This window comes from Sinohyriopsis cumingii, chromosome 9, assembly GCF_028554795.1.
Source record: "Sinohyriopsis cumingii isolate HCF-2022 chromosome 9, ASM2855479v2, whole genome shotgun sequence".
Taxonomy (NCBI): Eukaryota; Metazoa; Mollusca; class Bivalvia; order Unionida; family Unionidae; genus Sinohyriopsis; species Sinohyriopsis cumingii.
Window position 1 is genome coordinate 26,723,094 of NC_142969.1, and position 20,958 is coordinate 26,744,051.

General features: G+C 35.4%; 1 protein-coding gene across 1 annotated transcript in view; it reads left to right on the forward strand.

Annotated features, from left to right (window-relative positions):
- The window catches only part of LOC149791442 (vacuolar protein sorting-associated protein 16 homolog), a 97,766-nt gene that overhangs the window by 23,775 nt on the left and 53,033 nt on the right, over positions 1-20,958 (forward strand). The window contains exons 8-11 of the mRNA XM_089969975.1: positions 1,431-1,486; positions 8,587-8,661; positions 14,819-14,913; positions 20,185-20,261. Of these exons, the coding sequence (XP_089826101.1) occupies positions 1,431-1,486; positions 8,587-8,661; positions 14,819-14,913; positions 20,185-20,261 (303 nt within the window). The remainder of the gene's footprint in view (positions 1-1,430; positions 1,487-8,586; positions 8,662-14,818; positions 14,914-20,184; positions 20,262-20,958) is intronic.

Genomic DNA, 20,958 nt, shown 5'->3' on the forward strand with positions numbered 1-20,958 from the left:
ATTATTCTATTATATATAGAAACTAATTAGAAACCTCTGCTGAGACCACCTCTCTTGAATGACCATGTTTTGTTGGCAGAAAGAGTGATCTCCCAAAACATGTTCTACCATGCATGTATATTTTGAAATCTATATTTTGTACATGTATAATATAATCTGTCATTTGAAACATGATTTACCGTATCATGACATCCTGATTACAGTAGTTTTAAATGCCTAAAAAAAAAAGACCAAACTGGCCCCCTCCCAAAAATAATTTTTCTAATTGGATTAAACTGAACCACATTTACAACTCAGAATTTTAATGTAGGTAAATAGTAAAACGTTTATCTGAAAACATTTCCTGAAGAAAGCAAAAATCAGAGTAAGCTGAGGTTAATTATTTTTAGTTGAGGTGATGTAAGATGATAACATATGCACAAATAAATTAGGTAAATTAGTTCTGACAGTTTACAAGTTAAATATTCAAGATCGTAATTTCTTTAATGAGAAAACTAACATACTCTGCTATCTTGTTTTAACTCACCAGGATAACTTGTCAGCCAGCATATAACACAGAAACAAGTGTGGATAACAAGTGACATTTATTTAAAAACTATGTTACTCACCTGTAGATAAAAAATATCCATGGTCAAACCAAAAGAAGTATATGCCACACGTTATTAAAGAAGGAAACCATCAGTGTGAAATCTTGCATCTCCAGATTTTTTAAAAACCTCCATTGTGGATAAGACTAAAACCTGCACCCAGTCATGCACAGAGACAGGAATTAATTTCAGCTTGTTGCAGTCCAGTACCAAAACATGGATAGTGCCACCAACCTTCAACAGTCAGTGTTAACCAAACTTTGTTTCATTCACTATCTTGTGACCTCACTTATACAGCAGTCATTGTTAAGGGAACCCTATTACTTTTGAGCAGTCAGGGTATAAAGATAGAATATTTTTTCTATTAAATTAGCAACAAAATCATACAACCTGTACTGTAAGAATATTATTTGTATCTAATTAGCAACAAAATCATACAACCTGTACTGTAAGAGTATTATTTGTATCTAATTAGCAACAAAATCATACAATATATAGTGTTAGAAAATTATTTGTATCTAATTAGCAACAAAATCATACAACATGTACAAAAGAGATATTGCTTAATTTCTTGGTATGTAATAAAATTGCAGAATTAAAAAAATGCAATGAAGTTAAAATTTATATACAGTGGATCAGTTTAACTTTGTTACTTATCCGATATAATGTTTGTATTACATGTACATAAACATACATATTTTCACTCAATTTATCATCTTTTTATTCCTCTGTATCTATCTGACATGACTTTTTCAGTTGTGGAATAATTGAACATGACCATTTATTATTAAAAATAAACAATATCAACATTTTATTTGTATTTTACTTTGTTTCATTTTGTAGAAGAAGTATTGTGAGTTCAACACAAAGTGTCATCAAAAACCACAGCAGCTAGTATGGTAAGCATCTGTGTCAAAACACAAAGTCTCATCAAAAACCACAGCAGCTAGTGTGGTAAGCATCTGTGTCAAAACACAAAGTATCAGAAAAAAAGCACAGCAGTTAGTGTGGTAAGCATTTGTGAGTTAAACACGAAGTAAAAGCAAAAACAATATCAGTTAGTGTGGCAAGTCCTCATTGAATTGAACACAGTGTCATTGAAAATGACAGCAGTTAGTGTGGTAAGTCATCTGTGAGTTAACCATACAAGTGACAGAACCATGTCATCAAACCATTAGATTTGATCTGGCTTCTAAACCTGTAGTTTTGTTGTTTTTTTTTATCAACATAAATTTTACATGTTGTACAATCTAAGAAAGTGATAGTTCCTAGACAAGGTAATGTCCACCATAATTAATCCATAACAGTTTTCTTGTGTCTGGGTATGTAATGCTGCTGACCTCTCTCCAATACTCATCCAAGGTAGGTTCACCCCCTTTTGAGGAAGTTCCTGTGTTGGACTTGAGATGTATTCCTAAGCCTCATATTTCTTAACCAGTTGTTTATTTTCACTGGGAAAAATCACATGTTTTTCAATATTTTGAGATGAATTGGAGTACAGCATAAATGAGCTACCCTGAAAATTTCTTACAAAAACATCTTGAACAATGCAGTAACAATTAAACAATGAAACGATCAGAATACTTCATTGTTTTTGTTAAAACCATTTTTGGGTTGGTCTCTCCATTTTATCTCACTGCCACCAAAGATCAGCCAAATTTTATTGAAAAAATTAAAACGTCCTTTTGGTGACCTTTGATCCCTTTATTACATATAACTTCTAATTAAATATCCTACATTTGGCCTTAAACTCTCTGAATTATAACATTAAGGTAATCAATTAACAGCTTCATGTGTACAAGTCTTAGCCTTCTGAAGCCAATTTCTCGGCCACATATTTTTGCACTGACCATTGTACTATAACATTTCTGATCGCAGTAGTCTACTTCCTGCAAGGGGTCCCCGAGTGGCTGAGTGGTCTAAAGCGCTCTCTGTTATGGATCACTGCCATCTCACCTCTGTCTGCGTAGGTTTGAGTCTCAGATTCAGCCAATGTGGGTATGTGAGAAAACTTGCCAGTAGCTTCTCGTGGGTTGGTGGTTCTTTCCGTGGTTTTCTCGTGTTCTTCCTCCACTATTAATACTGGCTGCCATGTATAGCCTATCGTGAGCTGAAAAATGGCATTAAACCCTACAACAACAACAACAGCAACTACTTCCTGCAAGGATAGAACATGTAATAATACTGTTTTTATTATAAATCTTTTGTTTCTCAAAAGTATATACTGTAAAATGGTATGTGTCGTAGATGGCTTTTAAAACAGTGTACTACTGCCTGTAGAATTACATGTATGGTTCAACACAAGTATTATAACAATTACAGTATTAGTGTGGTCAGTATTCTGAACATCTGCACCCAGTAAGGGACATGTTAAAATAAAATGGTAAATTCACATATGAGCCAGAGTTAACTAATATTACCTCATCCTCTTACCTAAACTGCTTTGACTGGTTCATAATAGCTTATCAGACAGAACTGTGTTGAGAGAAAGTGAAAAACTGGCTGTTAAGGTAGTATATAATATAAAAAAACTTTTTTTTTTATTCTTTATACTTGTTCACGATTTAAGTCCTTGATGAGTCATTGTAAGGAAGATAGTTGTTCATAGATGGGTTTTTTTGGATATGAAAATGGAGTCCTTGTTGAGATATAATGTGAAATATCAGTTGTTCAGGGTGGTTTAGGTATGAAGATGGAGTCCCTTGATGAGACATAATGTAAAGATGATGGTTTAGGTATGAAGATGGACTCCATCAGTGAGATATGAGAAAAGGAAAACAATTGGTCAAGGTGATTTAGGTAAGATGGAGTCTCTTGATGAGATGTAATATAAGGAGGACAACTGATCCAATTGGTTTAGGTATGATGATGGAGTCTCTTGATAAGATGTAATATAAGGAGGACTATTGATCCAGGTGGTTTAGGTATGATGACGGAGCCTCTTGATGAGATTTAATACAAGGAGGACTATTGATACAGTTGGTTTATGTATGATGATGGAGTCTCTTGATGAGATGTAATATAAGGAGGACAGTTGATCCAGTTGGTTTATGTATGATGATGAAGTCTCTTGATGAGATGTAATATAAGGAGGACAATTGATCCAGATGGTTTATGTATGATGATGGAGTCTCTTGATCAGATGTGATATAAGGAGGACAATTGATCCAGTTGGTTTATGTATGATGATGGAGTCTCTTGATGAGATGTAATATAAGGAGGACAATTGATCGAGTTGGTTTATGTATGATGATGGAGTCTCTTGATGAGATGTAATATAAGGAGGACAATTGATCCAGGTGGTTTAGGTATGATGATGGAGTCTCTTGATGAGATGTAATATAAGGAGGACAATTGATCCAGTTGGTTTATGTATGAAGATGGAGTCTCTTGATGAGATGTAATATAAGGAGGACAATTGATCCAGGTGGTTTAGGTATGATGATGGAGTCTCTTGATGAGATGTAATATAAGGAGGACAATTGATCCAGGTGGTTTAGGTATGAAGATGGAGTCTCTTGATAAGATGTAATATAAGGAGGACAATTGATCCAGTTGGTTTATGTATGATGATGGAGTCTCTTGATGAGATGTAATATAAGGAGTACTATTGATCCAGTTAGTTTAGGTATGATAATGGAGTCTCTTGATGAACTGTAATATAAGGAGGACAATTGATCCAGTTGGTTTATGTATGATGATGGAGTCTCTTGATGACTGTTATATAAGGAGGACAATTGATCCAGTTGGTTTATGTATGATGATGGAGTCTCTTGATGAGATGCAATACAAGGAGGACAATTGATCCACTTGGTTTATGTATGATGATGGAGTCTCTTGATGACTGTAATATCAGGAGGACAATTGATCCAGGTGGTTTAGGTATGAAGATGGAGTCTCTTGATAAGATGTAATATAAGGAGGACAATTGATCCAGTTGGTTTATGTATGATGATGGAGACTCTTGATGAGATGTAATATAAGGAGGACAGTTGATCCAGTTGGTTTATATATGATGATGGAGTCTCTTGATGAGATGTAATATAAGGAGGACAGTTGATCCAGTTGGTTTAGGTATGAAGATGGATTCTCTTGATGAGCTATAATATAAGGAGGACAATTGATCCAGTAGGTTTAGGTATGATGATGGGAGTCTCTTGATGAGATGTAATATAAGGAGGACAATTGATCCAGTTGGTTTAGGTATGAAGATGGAGTCTCTTGATGAGCTGTAATATAAGGAGGACAATCGATCCAGTTGGTTTAGGTATGATAAAGGAGTCTCTTGATAAGATGTAATATAAGGAGGACAATTGATCCAGTTGGTTTAGGTATGATGATGGAGTCTCTTGATTGTAATATAAGGAGGACAATTGATCCAGTTGGTTTAGGTATGATGATGGAGTCTCTTAATGAGATGTAATATAAGGAGGACAGTTGATCCAGTTGGTTTAGGTATGATAATGGAGTCTCTTGATGAGATGTAATATGAGGAGGACAATCGATCCAGTTGGTTCCTGTATGAAGATGGAGTCTCTTGATAAAATGTAATATAAGGAGGACAGTTGATCCAGTTGGTTTAGGTATGATGATGGAGTCTCTTGATTGTAATATAAGGAGGACAGTTGATCCAGTTGGTTTAGGTATGATGATGGAGTCTCTTGATGAGATGTAATATAAGTAGGACAGTTGATCCAGTTGGTTTAGGTATGATAATGGAGTCTCTTGATGAGATGTAATATAAGGAGGACAGTTGATCCAGTTGGTTTAGGTATGATGATGGAGTCTCTTGATTGTAATATAAGGAGGACAGTTGATCCAGTTGGTTTAGGTATGAAGATGGAGTCTCTTGATAAAATGTAATATAAGGAGGACAGTTGATCCAGGTGGTTTATGTATGATGATGGAGTCCCTTGATAAGACATACTGTAAAGATGACAACTGATCCAGTTGGTTTAGGTATGATGATGGAGTCTCTTGATGAGATGTAATATAAGGAGGACAATTGATCCAGTTGGTTTATGTATGATGATGGAGTCTCTTGATAAGATGTAATATAAGGAGGACAATTGATCCAGGTGGTTTATGTATGAAGATGGAGTCTCTTGATAAGATGTAATATAAGGAGGACAATTGATCCAGTTGGTTTATGTATGATGATGGAGTCTCTTGATGAGATGTAATATAAGGAGGACAATTGATCCAGCTGGTTTAGGTATGAAGATGGAGTCTCTTGATAAGATGTAATATAAGGAGGACAATTGATCCAGTTGGTTTATGTATGATGATGGAGTCTCTTGATGAGATGTAATATAAGGAGGACTATTGATCCAGTTGGTTTAGGTATGATAATGGAGTCTCTTGATGAACTGTAATATAAGGAGAACAATTGATCCAGTTGGTTTATGTATGATGATGGAGTCTCTTGATGAGATGTAATATAAGGAGGACAGTTGATCCAGTTGGTTTAGGTATGATAATGGAGTCTCTTGATGAACTGTAATATAAGGAGGACAATTGATCCAGTTGGTTTATGTATGATGATGGAGTCTCTTGATGACTGTTATATAAGGAGGACAATTGATCCATTTGGTTTATGTATGATGATGGAGTCTCTTGATGACTGTTATATAAGGAGGACAGTTGATCCAGTTGGTTTAGGTATGATGATGGAGTCTCTTGATGACTGTAATATAAGGAGGACAGTTGATCCAGTTGGTTTAGGTATGATGATGGAGTCTCTTGATGAACTGTAATATAACGAGAACAATTGATCCAGTTGGTTTATGTATGATGATGGAGTCTCTTGATGAGATGTAATATAAGGAGGACAGTTGATCCAGTTGGTTTAGGTATGATAATGGAGTCTCTTGATGAACTGTAATATAAGGAGGACAATTGATCCAGTTGGTTTATGTATGATGATGGAGTCTCTTGATGACTGTTATATAAGGATAACAATTGATCCAGTTGGTTTATGTATGATGATGGAGTCTCTTGATGACTGTTATATAAGGAGGACAGTTGATCCAGTTGGTTTAGGTATGATGATGGAGTCTCTTGATGACTGTAATATAAGGAGGACAGTTGATCCAGTTGGTTTAGGTATGATGATGGAGTCTCTTGATGAACTGTAATATAAGGAGAACAATTGATCCAGTTGGTTTATGTATGATGATGGAGTCTCTTGATGAGATGTAATATAAGGAGGACAGTTGATCCAGTTGGTTTAGGTATGATAATGGAGTCTCTTGATGAACTGTAATATAAGGAGGACAATTGATCCAGTTGGTTTATGTATGATGATGGAGTCTCTTGATGACTGTTATATAAGGAGGACAATTGATCCAGTTGGTTTATGTATGATGATGGAGACTCTTGATGATTGTTATATAAGGAGGACAATTGATCCAGTTGGTTTATGTATGATGATGGAGTCTCTTGATGACTGTTATATAAGGAGGACAATTGATCCAGTTGGTTTAGGTATGATGATGGAGTCTCTTGATGAACTGTAATATAAGGAGGACAATTGATCCAGTTGGTTTATGTATGATGATGGAGTCTCTTAATGACTAATATAAGGAGGACAATTGATCCAGTTTGTTTAGGTATGATGATCGAGTCTCTTGATGACTGTAATATAAGGAGGACAATTGATCCAGTTGGTTTATGTATGAAGATAGAGCAGCATCTAAAATGTACTTAATTCTTTTGCAGTCATATAAACCCTTTATTCGTACTAGGTTTTTTTCAATGCCTGTCTACAGTGCCTACAAAGTGATTCCCACTGAAATTTGCAAATTCTTGTGACCTACGTTTAGCTGATCCTAGACTTTTTACAGCAGGACCACGAAGGGACCAAGCTCAAGTCAATTTAATTTGAAATAATTATAGATGTAGCCAGTGTGATATTGGAAAGAAATATTATATCCGTTGTATGTGTTGAACAACATTAAAAATAAAATGTGTTCTTATAGCATGTATTAATTTTTGCTTCATAATTCTTGATCAGATGTTTTATGCCAAGACAATATTTCCTTGGAAACTATGGGCATGTCTGAGGATAATGTCACTGGACATCCAAGGATTCTGAGGAAATATTGTCCTGGCATAAAACATCAGATCAAGACTGGGTGTTTGAATAACAATGATTCATTCCTTAGCCAATATTTATTTATTTACTGTCGCAGGTAGCAGTTAAACCTACAACATATAAAATAAACATTCAAATGTAGACAAGAATTAGAATAGAGACAAAACAATACAAATTTTATAAAAATGATATGCAATGCAAATATCCTTCATAATTATACATATAATTAGTGTAAGTTTTCCTAAAGTTATGTATACTTTTCATTGACTTTATTTCGTTCACAGGTCTGTTCTTGTGATTATTCAAGTTGTGTTTACTTTTCATTATTTAATGAGTATTATTTAATGAGAGGCAAAGTAAGAACCAATGATGACATTATAATTTAATGGTTACATCATTTTAGAAATGTGTAGCAAGTAATGATTGTACAGAAATGGAATACCTAAATGTAATGGAATCTATCATATGACAGTTTTTTAATCAACCCAACTGTCAAGCAAACAAAATGGTTATGAACATCAGCAGACATAAGGTCAAGCAAAACAAAATAGCCTACTTTAAATAATATCTTCAACCACTTACTTATAAGTAGAATTCAACTGCAAACAACATAGACCTTGACCTGCCAACACAGACCTTGATCTGCCAACATAGACACTGACCTGCCAATACATAATGTGTTGGCAGATCAGAGTCTGTGTTTTTTGTAATCCTGATAACTTTTAAGAAATTGCATAGACCTAGCTCTGCTTACACATGATGCGATGGCAGATCAGTGTCTATGCAGTTTGCAATTGAACTAGTCAGCGCATATAAGTAGAATTTCATAGAAAAACTGTTCTGACGGTGTTTATGTAGGCAAGCTTTGTTTCAATTCTGCCGCTCCGTGTTTAATGATTTCAGGTGTGGAATTGGAGCAGTAGTTGCATTATGGGACAAACAGATGTTAGTCATTGGACCAGATAAAGATTACATCAGGTATTCTCTTCTGCCTTGCCTTTTATCAACCAGATAAAGAGTTTCCTTCAGACACATTTTTGCTTCTTTATTTCTTCTTTTTTTCCCCAGGATATCTCATTAAAACCATTGATTGTTGTTTCTTTGGTGTTTTTTTCTCATTAATTGATCATAATACCTTAGGAGTATGACAGCTATCTCTCAAATATTCAGTCATCGTAAGGTGATTTTTAGCAATAAAGAAAAACTAAGTCATCAGCACACATTGGTGGGAGTCAGACTAGAGTGATTTCCCTTAGGAACTCACATTGGTACTAAATCCTATCCGTATGTAAGTCACTACTTCTTGCTTCTTGTGCTTGGAAGAATGCACTTTTGGAAACTTTGCAAAGTCATTTTCAGTTTATGTCATTTTCACATTGGGAGTTATTCCGAGGAGCTTTCTCTCACAGAGTAGTATACTCCATCCATATTTTTGTTTATTTTTTAATCTTTTCTATCCAAAACAAACAGTCTCACTTTTTTATCAAATTTTATCATGTGAGATACCATTTTGGTTATCTGTCTTTTGGTATATGTTCATTCAGATAATTTGTACGGGTACCCCTATTTTTGGGCAGCCCAGGTGTTGTTAGTCTGCCTGCATGTCAGAAAATGGCTTGTTAGTCCATATGCATGGGGTTTTTAACAGATTGAACAGCTCTATCCTTTACTACCATGTATCCATCCAGAGCCATCCATGATTATCCAGCCAGTTGAGATGGCCATCCAGTCAGTCCAGCAGTCTTAATCAGGTGATCTTATTGAAAGAGCCATCTATGTCAACTGGCCTACAGTGTCATATTTTGATAATTATGGAGATCTTAATGATAGATTTGTCAGTTCCAACATGCGTATGGCCACATGTACAATTACCAGGATCTTTGTGATAGATGGAAATCTTAATGATAGATATGTCAGTTCCAACATGCCTATGGGCACATGTACAATTACCAGGATCTTTGTGATACATGGAAATCTTAATGATAGATTTGTCAGTTCCAACATGCCTATGGCCACATGTACAATTACCAGGATCTTTGTGATAGATGGAAATCTTAATGATAGATTCATCATTTCCAACATGCCTATGGCCACATGTACAATTACCAGGATCTTTGTGATAGATGGAAATCTTAATGATAGATTCATCATTTCCAACATGCCTATGGCCACATGTACAATTACCAGGATCTTTGTGATAGATGGAAATCTTAATGATAGATTCATCATTTCCAACATGCCTATGGCCACATGTACAATTACCAGGATCTTTGTGATAGATGGAAATCTTAAAGATAGATCTGTCCATCTAGCCTGACTTAAGACTACTCAAGCACAGCATCACAGGGTTTTTAGTGATAGATTAGTCAGTCCAGCCATGCCAGTACCAAGACTAACCAGACCACCTTCCGCACCAATGGTAACCATGCTGGTTATACTCTGTCTGTATTGATGCAACAAAATCTTCCAGCTTCTCCATTATTCACTGCTTACCCACAGGTTATTGGCAATGAATTTTATAGAGATGATGGTATTGCATCATTGATGACACAGAGAATGGTTTATCCCAAAATGGAAGCAGTCCATGAAAACTGTAGGAAAAGACACACTCCATTGCCAGTCTTACTGAACACCTCGCATTAGACAAAATAATGTTAGCAGTGGTTAACTTGTCTGCCCCCATATTTTATAAAGTGGAATTTGTAAAACTCTTGCCACATCAAAGAGGAATTGGAACATTGTTAGATTTGGCCTCTGGCAATTTTCTGACTTTGGGGAAAAAGCTTGGCTAACCAACGTGTCTGGGAGTCAACAGTCTGAATTACTCAGGTCATAAACTGAGCAACTCACCAATTGAAGGCAAGTGTGTTGATTACCTCTGCCAATCTTAACTTGATATATTGTAACATGTGTTTGCATGCTACAAAATTTGAAGAAAATAACCACACTTTGGCTTAAGAATTACTCTGTTTCACTTGCCATTGCTGTTTGGGTGTGGATTTGAAGAAAATCAGAGGCAGGTCAAGAACTACCCCTGCATCTTGCCACTCCACCCATATCCTCATTTTAGAAACCAGCCATCCCTGAACATCAGACAGAAGATAGGCAATCCAGACAGTTGGATCTTTTATACTCCAAATGCCATTCAGATCTCTGCCATTCCAGCAGACAATAGCTTACTAGTCTAGGAGGCACCCTTACACGGGAAGTGAGAAACCAAGTATTTCCACCCACAAGCCTGCTGTCTGCTGCCACAAACTTAACAAACCCATCATCTGCAGATAGTCTACTGGTGGGCATCAGACTCCAGTGATACCAATCACATTGGATCAACATATTGCTTCAAAATGAATGGGTGATCGAAGATATTTCGGAGGGCTTAGAATTTTGCTTAACCAATCCCTCATCTTTCTTTCTGCATCGAATGAATGTGCCATCAAATCAAAAGAAGAACGAAATTCTTTAGCAGGAGATACAGTGCTCATCATCAAAGAGACAGTGCAGTTTGTATGAAAACCAGAATCTCCCAGTTCTATTCATGGCTATTCCAATGACAAGTTGAGGTCTATCATAGATTTCAGTCACATCAACAAATTTGGTTATATGCCGACATTCAAGATGCCTACTTTTATGTCCCTATTCATCCAACTTCTTAAAAATTTCTTTTGTTTGCTTACCATGATGATACCAATTTTTGAGTCCTTCTATTCAGTCTAAATATTAACTCCTAGGTCTTTACCAAGTTATGGATTGCATCAATGCTCTGTTCCAGTCAACTTCCTCTACGCCAGCCAGCAAAATATCTGGATAATCTCCAGAAATGCGTGGTAAGTTCTATTCTACACAGTGGCAGAGTGATCTCTTGTCCTTTTTGAATCATCATGGTCTTCTGGTGAATTTGGAAAAAACCTGACCTTCACCAATTCCAGTGTTTTGTCCACCAGGGTATGGAGATTATAATCATTCTCAAGTATGTACATCTCCCTTATGTCTGTGTCCTGTGGACTGCTACACTTGTAAAGTTGTTTCCAACAGGATATGAATTTCAGTGAGAGTTCCTGTTACTCCACAGATTATTAATTGGGTTTTCTGATGAATGACATTTTGCAAAAAGGTGGAACCAAGAATGGACCATAAAGCATATTCCATGGAGACACTATCAGTTGGTTGGGAGGGGTTGTGGGATTTTGCCAACCCCCCACAGTCTTAGTACTGAAAATAATACAGAAGATGGGTGATGACAATTGCAAGATAATTCTTAAAGCCCCTCTCCAATGGCATGAGTTCAGAGTCAAAGATCTACTCAGCCTAGTGATAGATCTACCCAGGAACATTATCACCAAACCAAAGTTTTTTAAACAACCATAGTCACAAGTGTTACACTCCTGTCTTGACCATTGTCTCATTTGTGGCCCTTCTCAGGACAGCCTTTCAAGAGAAAGAATTTAGATCTTCGGTTGTGGAGAGAATCTTGAGTGCAAGAAGGTCATCTACTCTGAATGCTTATGAGAGAAAGGGGTGTGTTTCCAGGGACTTTTGTTGAGTCAATAACATATTCTCTTTGAGTACCTCAATCCATTAACAAGCCAGCATTTGTCTCCAGCTCTACATAAGTTACCATCAAAGGCTACTGCTTCATTTTATCTGGCACATTCATCATGGCAGAAGAGATTTCAGTTATGATGAAGTCCTATCAGACCTATTAGTCAATACTGATTTAAATGGGCCAAAATCCCCCACCCGGTTTGAAACTGAAGTCTGTTCTGCATGTCATCTATACATGCCAGCCATTACACTTTTAGTGTAATCATTGTGCTTTTTCTGACTGATTACATCTTATGTTTGCATGTATATAGATTATGATTTTTTGGCACATTAAGATTTTTTTAAAATAATAAAAAGTTGTGATTGTCATCTTTATTGTCATCTCTTTAGTCCTGCACATCATTACAATTTGAGAATGTTTTTGAAAAAGACTTCCCTACTGTGTAAGAGTAGATTAATAGTACATTTATCCATTGTAGACCTCCTTGTACTTTTCTTATTTCCTATTTATAGCAACTGTATATGACACATTTCCAAGAAAACATGGATTTCTTCAATTGGAAAACTTGTCTCACAGGTTCATTATATTCTTATATATATATATGAATGCAGTGTTTTGAATGGTGATATCATAGCAGCTTTTGGCAGGAATGCAGCATCAACCTTTTCAAGTTTTACTCCCTGGGATTAGGATTACAAAGACACAGCCTGCTTTGTCTTGGTTTGTCAGTGAATTTTGATGGTAAGAAAGTTCATTAATCATCTTTACCTGAGAGAGCAGTTACTGTTCACATAGGTAATCCAAACTTTCTTCCCCAGAACGATACACTTGGTACAGGTAGGATGCCCTGCATTCCCTCCTCCTATTTTTACATATTCTCTAAACATTATTGTGATCAGGGAACATGTGAAAATGACAAAGCAAAGTTAAGTAAATTATGTATCTCTGAGAATTCTTACCCAATCACATTACTTAAAAACCCTTCCAACCACTTCACCATGTGATCATCCTCATTATATCATTCAGCTTAAACACTGATGACACCTGGTGGTGACAAGAAGAAGTAATGGGCAAGAGTTATTGCCCTTTATATGAACTAGAAAAGACAAATTTTCATCTTTTTAATAGCGATGGATATGGGAAGTAGCATCCTTATGTCCCTAACATTAATTTGATTTGGTTAGTATTCTCAGAGTCCCAACTCTAACCCATGTATTTCCAAGATTTAAGCTGCTTCATGTACATTAGGGGATATCGAAGTTGGCTTCACCAGTGTAAAGGAATACAACTCCCTCCACCTCTTACTCCTTAGGTATTATGATTCGGTAATGTTTTGGAAGAAACCAGTTTTTGGAGTAAAATATTTTCTTAGGTAATGCATACCTAATCATAATGCTGTTAGCCTCCCCCTACAGTTACATCTTAAACTGACAACATCCATTTCCACTCCAGTAGTGACAGAAGTATGGATAGGATTTGGCACCAGTCCCTCTAACCAAGGGAAGATCACTCATTTTTTACTCCAACCTATGTAGGCAGTTGATTTTTAGATTAGGATAACTAGATTTGTGAGAGTAATTGAAGAGGAAACTAATTTTTGGAGTAAAACTTACGATTCTTCAATAATACTATCACAGTGATAATAAAGATATACCCTTACAACCTCCCTGCAGCCATATTCAACTGACAGAGCAGGCATTCCTCTCCAGTAAACTGGATTTGGTGCCACTCCTTATATCTGAAATTGGAATCATTGACTCCTACTTATATGGACAGTTATGAGCTTTCATAGCTAAATTGTTAGCTTGAGAGGATTGGATTTGTGAGGTAGTGGTCATACTTCCTAAGGTACATGTATTATGAATGGGTAAGTATTATTAAAGAAAGATATTTTACTTCAAAAATTGGCTTTCACATAATTTTTGCATGCATTTCTTTAATTATTTATTTATTTGGTGGTTGATTATTCAGATATGCCAACCATTCTGAAATTTGCAGAATGACTAAAAAAAATTATTAAAATTATGTCTTCTCAGTGATATTAATGATATTTCCAGAAAACTAAACTTTTATACAATTAACCTTTGAAGAGTTCTTCTTTTTCTATGTCAGCATAGGTAGGTACAAAAATACTATCGACTGGTTCATTGAATGTATTTTCTCGTGTGAAAAAATCACTATGCATATAACAAGAAACCAGTTAATTACATTGTAAATGCATGAAAAGTGAAAGCAGATTCGAAAAGAAATGATGCAGATAATGTTACTGCTTTGTAAAAAGGAAAATGTCAATGATGAAAGTTGCATTGTTTTTGTGGACATTAATAATCCTTGGTTCGAAAATATGAAATTTTATCCTTAAGCAATCAAATGAAGTATAAATCCAGAAAAAGTTCTTTGAAAGAAGTAGATTTTAAGCTTAGAGCAACAAAATTGTTAGTCAGGAAAATCTGTTTTAATAGCATATTATGTTTCAGAAAACAAAATTCATGTCGATCAGAAATAAGAAGACCTTATAAATATCCAAATTCCTTAGATTTTTATTTTTGATTTGCAGTTGAAGAAATATTTTTACTGCTTAAATTTCAGTTTTATGAATGACACTCCAGTTCATCTGGTTGAAGAAGAAGATGGGATCAGAATAATTGGCAATTTTACTCATGAATTTCTCTATAGAGTGCAGAGTAAGTATAACTCATTAATGTCTGTATAGAGTGCAGAATAAGTATAACTCATGAATTTATATGTAGAGTGTAGAGTAAGAATAACTAATGAATATCTATATTAAGTGCAGAATAAGTATAACTCATGTATGTCTGTAGAGTGCAGAGTAAGTATAACTCGTGACTGTCTATATAGAGTGCAGAGTAAGTATAACTCATGAATGTCTGTACTGAGTGCAGAGTAAGTATAACTCATGAATGTCTGTATTGAGTGCAGAGCAAGTATAACTCATGAATGTCTGTATTGAGTGCAGAGCAAGTATAACTCATGAATGTCTGTATTGAGTGCAGAGCAAGTATAACTCATGTATGTCTGTAGAGTACAGAGTAAGTATAACTCGTGACTGTCTATATAGAGTGCAGAGTAAGTATAACTCATGAATGTCTGTATTGAGTGCAGAGTAAGTATAACTCATGAATGTCTGTATTGAGTGCAGAGTAAGTATAACTCATGAATGTCTGTATTGAGTGCAGAGCAAGTATAACTCATGAATGTCTGTATTGAGTGCAGAGCAAGTAGAACTCATGAATATCTATATTGAGTGCAGAGTAAGTGTAACTCTTGAATGTCTGTATACAGTGCTTAGTAAGTATAACTTGTGAATGTCTGTATTGAGTGTAGAGTAAGCATAACTCATGAATGTCTGTATTCAGTGCAAAGTAAAACACTTGAATGGCCGTATTGAGTATTAATGCTTATATAGAGTGCCAAGTAAATATAACTCCTGAATTCCTATAGATTGCCAATTAAATACAACCCCTGAATTCCTGTAGATTGCCAGTTAAATACAACCCCTGAATTCCTATAGATTGCCAATTAAATACAACCCCTGAATTCCTATAGATTGCCAATTAAATTCAACCCCTGAATTCCTATAGATTGCCAATTAAATACAACCCCTGAATTCCTATAGATTGCCAATTAAATACAACCCCTGAATTCCTATAGATTGCCAATTAAATTCAACCCCTGAATTCCTATAGATTGCCAATTAAATACAACCCCTGAATTCCTATACAGAGTGCAGAATAAGTATAATAACTCATAAATTCCTGTGTAGAGTGCTGACTAAGTATAAGTCTGCAAAATTAGTGAAGTAAATAATATCGACCTTAAAATTGAGACTAATATACAAATGGGATTGGAAACTAGATTGAGCTCCCAGATATGACCCACTGTGTGTTGATATATAAATAAGGTAGCAAGTGGTCTGTTTATCACCAGACCTCCCCCACTTATATAACTTTTGCTGACATCTTTGGTTTACTGTATAAGATTTTTATCAGTCACAAGGTTGTATTTTGTATATTTTGAATAAGATTTTCTAGTGGGACTTAAAAGATAGAGTATCATTTTATGACAGTGGAACCAGAGATCAAAGATGACCATGCTGCCTGGCTATAAAATCCTGTACACTCTATACATGTTAATGCAATGGAATATATTGCATCTTAGTTCTATCCACAAATGAGTGATTTTGGATTAGACATCAAAAATCTGAAAAATATATACCCCATGTTACAAGATTGTTTACATTTGTGAAGATTCTTTAAAATTTGAGTTTTGTTGTATCATACGCACATACATTGGAAAAGTCAAAGCATTGATCATGAGCACATTTTTAATAATGTATTAAATTCTGCTTTGTTCTTTAATATTTAAAATGGATTAGTCTAAAGAAAGGTGCAAATAAATTCCATTGATGCATATGTATACCTTTTACAAATAAAGTCATACTCTATCTTGGTCAGTGATTAAATAGCAAAGCAGTGAGGTTTACAAAATATGTACCATATACAAGCGTCAGTTGCCCCTGATAGCCCTGAAATCCCTGATAGCCCTGAAATCCCTGCTTTTCTTTTAATTTCATGTGCTGAGTGTCTTCATTTGCACATCATAGTAGAACAGATGATAATACGTTGAAGTAATATTATTTGCCAAATGACAGCATATCATATAATTCATATATTTTTGTCAAGCCTGCCTTGGTGCAGTCTCTACATTGTGATCACTTTGGTATTTTTCTGCAGATCCATATACCCACACATATGATGTAATAATATTGTTTACCAAATTCAGTGATGTCATAATATTGTTTACCAAATTGAGGTATATTGTATAATTCATAAAATGTGTTCGTGTCCATATTTACAGAAGAGACAGTGATCACTTTGATGTCTATATGCAAGTCCATGCGAAATCTTAATCCATACATCTCTCCATACTCTAGATAAAGATCGATGTTAAAGTTTCATAAACTGAGTTCAGTGTTAAAATGTTTTATGCCATCAAGGTAGGGAAATAAAACACTTGGGTTGCCTGTTTTGGGGGTCAAGAATTATAATGTGGACACATTTTGGTTCAGTTTTATGCCTATATTTTTTTCCTTTGCTTGTATTTCCATAAATAATTTTCCCCATATTTGGAATAAAACATCACTCATTGACCTTATGGATTTGACTACTGTTACCCCAAGGTCATTTCCCTGAGTGGGGTACTGGGGTGGCAATGTGAATTACACCTTTTGGTGACACATTTGATTTAATTTCTCATCTTATAATTAATCTTATTTCCAAATTCACTAAATATCTGGAATATTATATGATCCTAAATTTCACTTAATATAGTGGGTTTTGTCCATGGGTAGGGTCATAAGATCAAGAAGTGACATGTCGTTTGGTTAATTTTTGTTAAGATATTAATTGCTTCTCAGAATAAGCAGTAGACGGAATTGTTTGGGCATGAAGGCCCACCACTTTGAAAGACCATGAAGAAACATGGAGTGTTTTTATCTAGTGGTGTGAACAAAAACTTGTCTCTCCCTTATAAACCGTAGTACATGTGGTTTTTCAGTGAGGAGAGGATAGCACTTATGCCAACCACTACACTTTTTTTGACCTAATTATATCTTGTGCTCACCTCTGTATGCTCTAGCCTTTTTTGTACATTAAAAAAAATACAAATAAGGCAATAAAAAACGGTGGTTGTCATTGTTATTATCATCTCTTTAGTACTGCATATGTAAATTTTTGAGAATATTCTAAAACAAAAGTATAAAGATATGCACAGATAGTGACCAAGTACATTTGTCCATTTTATACCTACATGTACTTTTCTTATTTTTCAGTTTATAGCAGCTGTATGTGACATTTCCATGAAAACATGGGTTTCTTCACTTTGAAAACATGCCTCACAGATTTGTTATATTTTAATAGTGTATTTAGGTAGAAGCCCAGTCTGTACTTTAAAAAAATGGCAGCAGATGTTAAGCGAAACAGGCTTTATTAGTGTGACTCATGGATATTATATGACTGAAAATGTTAGAGGGATCGTTTTTAAACTTCAAAAACATGTCAGATCAGAAAAAGGACGAATCAGTAGTGGTTTACAAATGTGAAAAGAAGAATATGAGTGTGTTATAATACAGCACTCAGATGAGCACATTGTACTGTTCATTGCAGAATTGAATACTTTACTTTATAGTAGGCCAGTTAAAGTGAGTGTTGTATATAAACAGTTTGTCAGTATGTTTTACATTTGCATTCTGGTACTAATTGGATTTTGCCCATTTGCATTCTGGTACTAGTTGGATTTTGCCCATTTGTATTCAGGTACTAATTGGAATTTGCCCATTTGTATTCAGGTATTAACTGGATTTTGTCCATTTGCACTCTGTTACTAATTGGATTTTACCCATTTGCATTCTGGTACTAATTGGATTTTGCCCATTTGTATTCAGGTACTAATTGAATTTTGCCCATTTGCATTCTGGTACTAAATGGATTTTGGCCATTTGCATTCTGGTACTAATTGGATTTTGGCCATTTGCATTCTGGTACTAATTGGATTTTGCCCATTTGCATTCTGGTACTAAATTGGATTTTGCCCATTTTCATTCTGGTACTGATTGGATTTTGCCCATTTGCATTCTGGTACTAATTGGATTTTGCCCATTTGCATTCTGGTACTAATTGGATTTTGCCCATTTGCATTCTGGTAAAATTTGTATGCAATTGGTACAGAAGGTTAAGGCAGTCATAGCATTTGAACACAACTGCTCCCTTGCATAGCATTTGATCACAACTGGTCCCTAGCATATCATTTGATCACAACTGCTCCCTAGCATATTATTTGAACACAACTGCTCCTTAACATAGCACTCAAACACAGCTGCTTCCTAGCATAGCATTTGAACACAACTGCTTCCTAGCATAGCATTTGAACACAACTGCTCTCTGGCATAGCATTTGAACACAACTGCTCCCTGGCATAGCATTTGAACACAACTTCTCCCTAGCATATCATTTGATTACTGCTGCTCACTAGCATACCATTTGAACACAGCTGCTCCCTATCATACCATTTGAACACAACTGCTCCCTAGCATACCATTTGATCATAACTGCTCCCTAGCATACCATTTGAACACAACTGCTCCCTAGCATAACATTTGAACACAACTGCTCCCTAGCATACCATTTGAACACAACTGCTCCCTAGCATAGTGTTTGAACACAACTGCTCCCTAAATGACATTATCCAAATTGGAGGTCATACATAACATTCTTAAGCTGTTAACTCAGACAAATTTAATTACACCTTTCAGACCTGGTGGAACCTATATCAGAACATAGCATGCTTCTGTCCCCAGTTTTAATCAGTTTTGTAATGAGTTACTCCATGCATAAACATGTGCTACCACTAGCCCATATGTCACATGACTTGAAGCTGCTTCATGTATGTTAGGAGACTGGTTCTTTAATAATACTTTTACATGATCATAATACTAAAACAACTTTTCAGACCCTCCTTGCAGTGGGTGAGTAAGCAGGAGTAACAAGATTGATATGCTTTGGAGCCAGTTCCACCATCCAAGGGAGAGCATGCTAATCTGACTTCCTCCTTGATAAGGAGACTACTTGTTATGATTTTCATTGCTAAAAGAAACCAAAAAATATACTAAATGTTTTTTTTATTTTGGTTCGGGACAGCTCAATTTACGAGATAAAGGATATAATCCTTACATATTAGGTATTATCAAAGAAATATATTTTGCTCCAAAACTTGGCTTCTGTGAAATTCTTTTCCTTTGGTTTACATCATTTCGTGTTGTTTGACTCTTAATTATTCCTATTAATATTAAATCCATACTGAAAGATTTTTTAAAGTGTTATAATGCATTAAGATATGAATGAAAATGATTGGCATATGTAAATTTTTGATAATTTCAGAAGTAACAGAGGATATTTTCAAGATTGCATCCATGGAGCCAGGTGCCATGCTGTTTGAAGCATTCAAGGAATTTCAGGTGAGATTGATACAGGTCACTGAAGCTCTGCTCTAAGATGACCCATACCTTAAGGTGATCAGGGTGTACAAAATTTGCATTATATTTCACACAGTGTACAGAACAGTAAATTTGGTTACCGGTAAGTATAATTTTTCTTTGATTGATGCAGATCCTTCCAGCAGTGTGGTTCAGATCAGATCTCCACCACAAACATTATGTCTAAATCATAAAGGGACCCTGTTCTGGTGACCTACCAGCAGCCAATGCAGTTACACCTGTCTGGAATCTGAAAGTCAGTGAAACCATTCATTATATATTGTCATTAAAAATGGGCAAATAAATTTATACATTATAGGAATTAGCAAGGTCTTAAAACAGTATCCTTCATGGAAATTAGCAAGGTCTTCAAATAGTATCCATCATGAAAATTAGCAAGGTCATAAAACAGTATCCTTCATGGAAATTATCAAAGTCATAAAACAGTATCCTTTGTGGAAATTACCAGGGTCTTAGAACATCATGCCTCATGGAAATTATCATGGTCTTAAGACAGTATCCTTCATGAAAATTAGCATGGTCTTAAAAAATTAACCTTCATGGAGATTAAGCAAGGTCTTAAAACAGTATCCATCATGGAAATTAGCATGGTCTTAAGGCAGTGTCCTTCATGGAAATTAGCATGGTCTTAAGACAGTATCCTTCATGAAAATTAGCA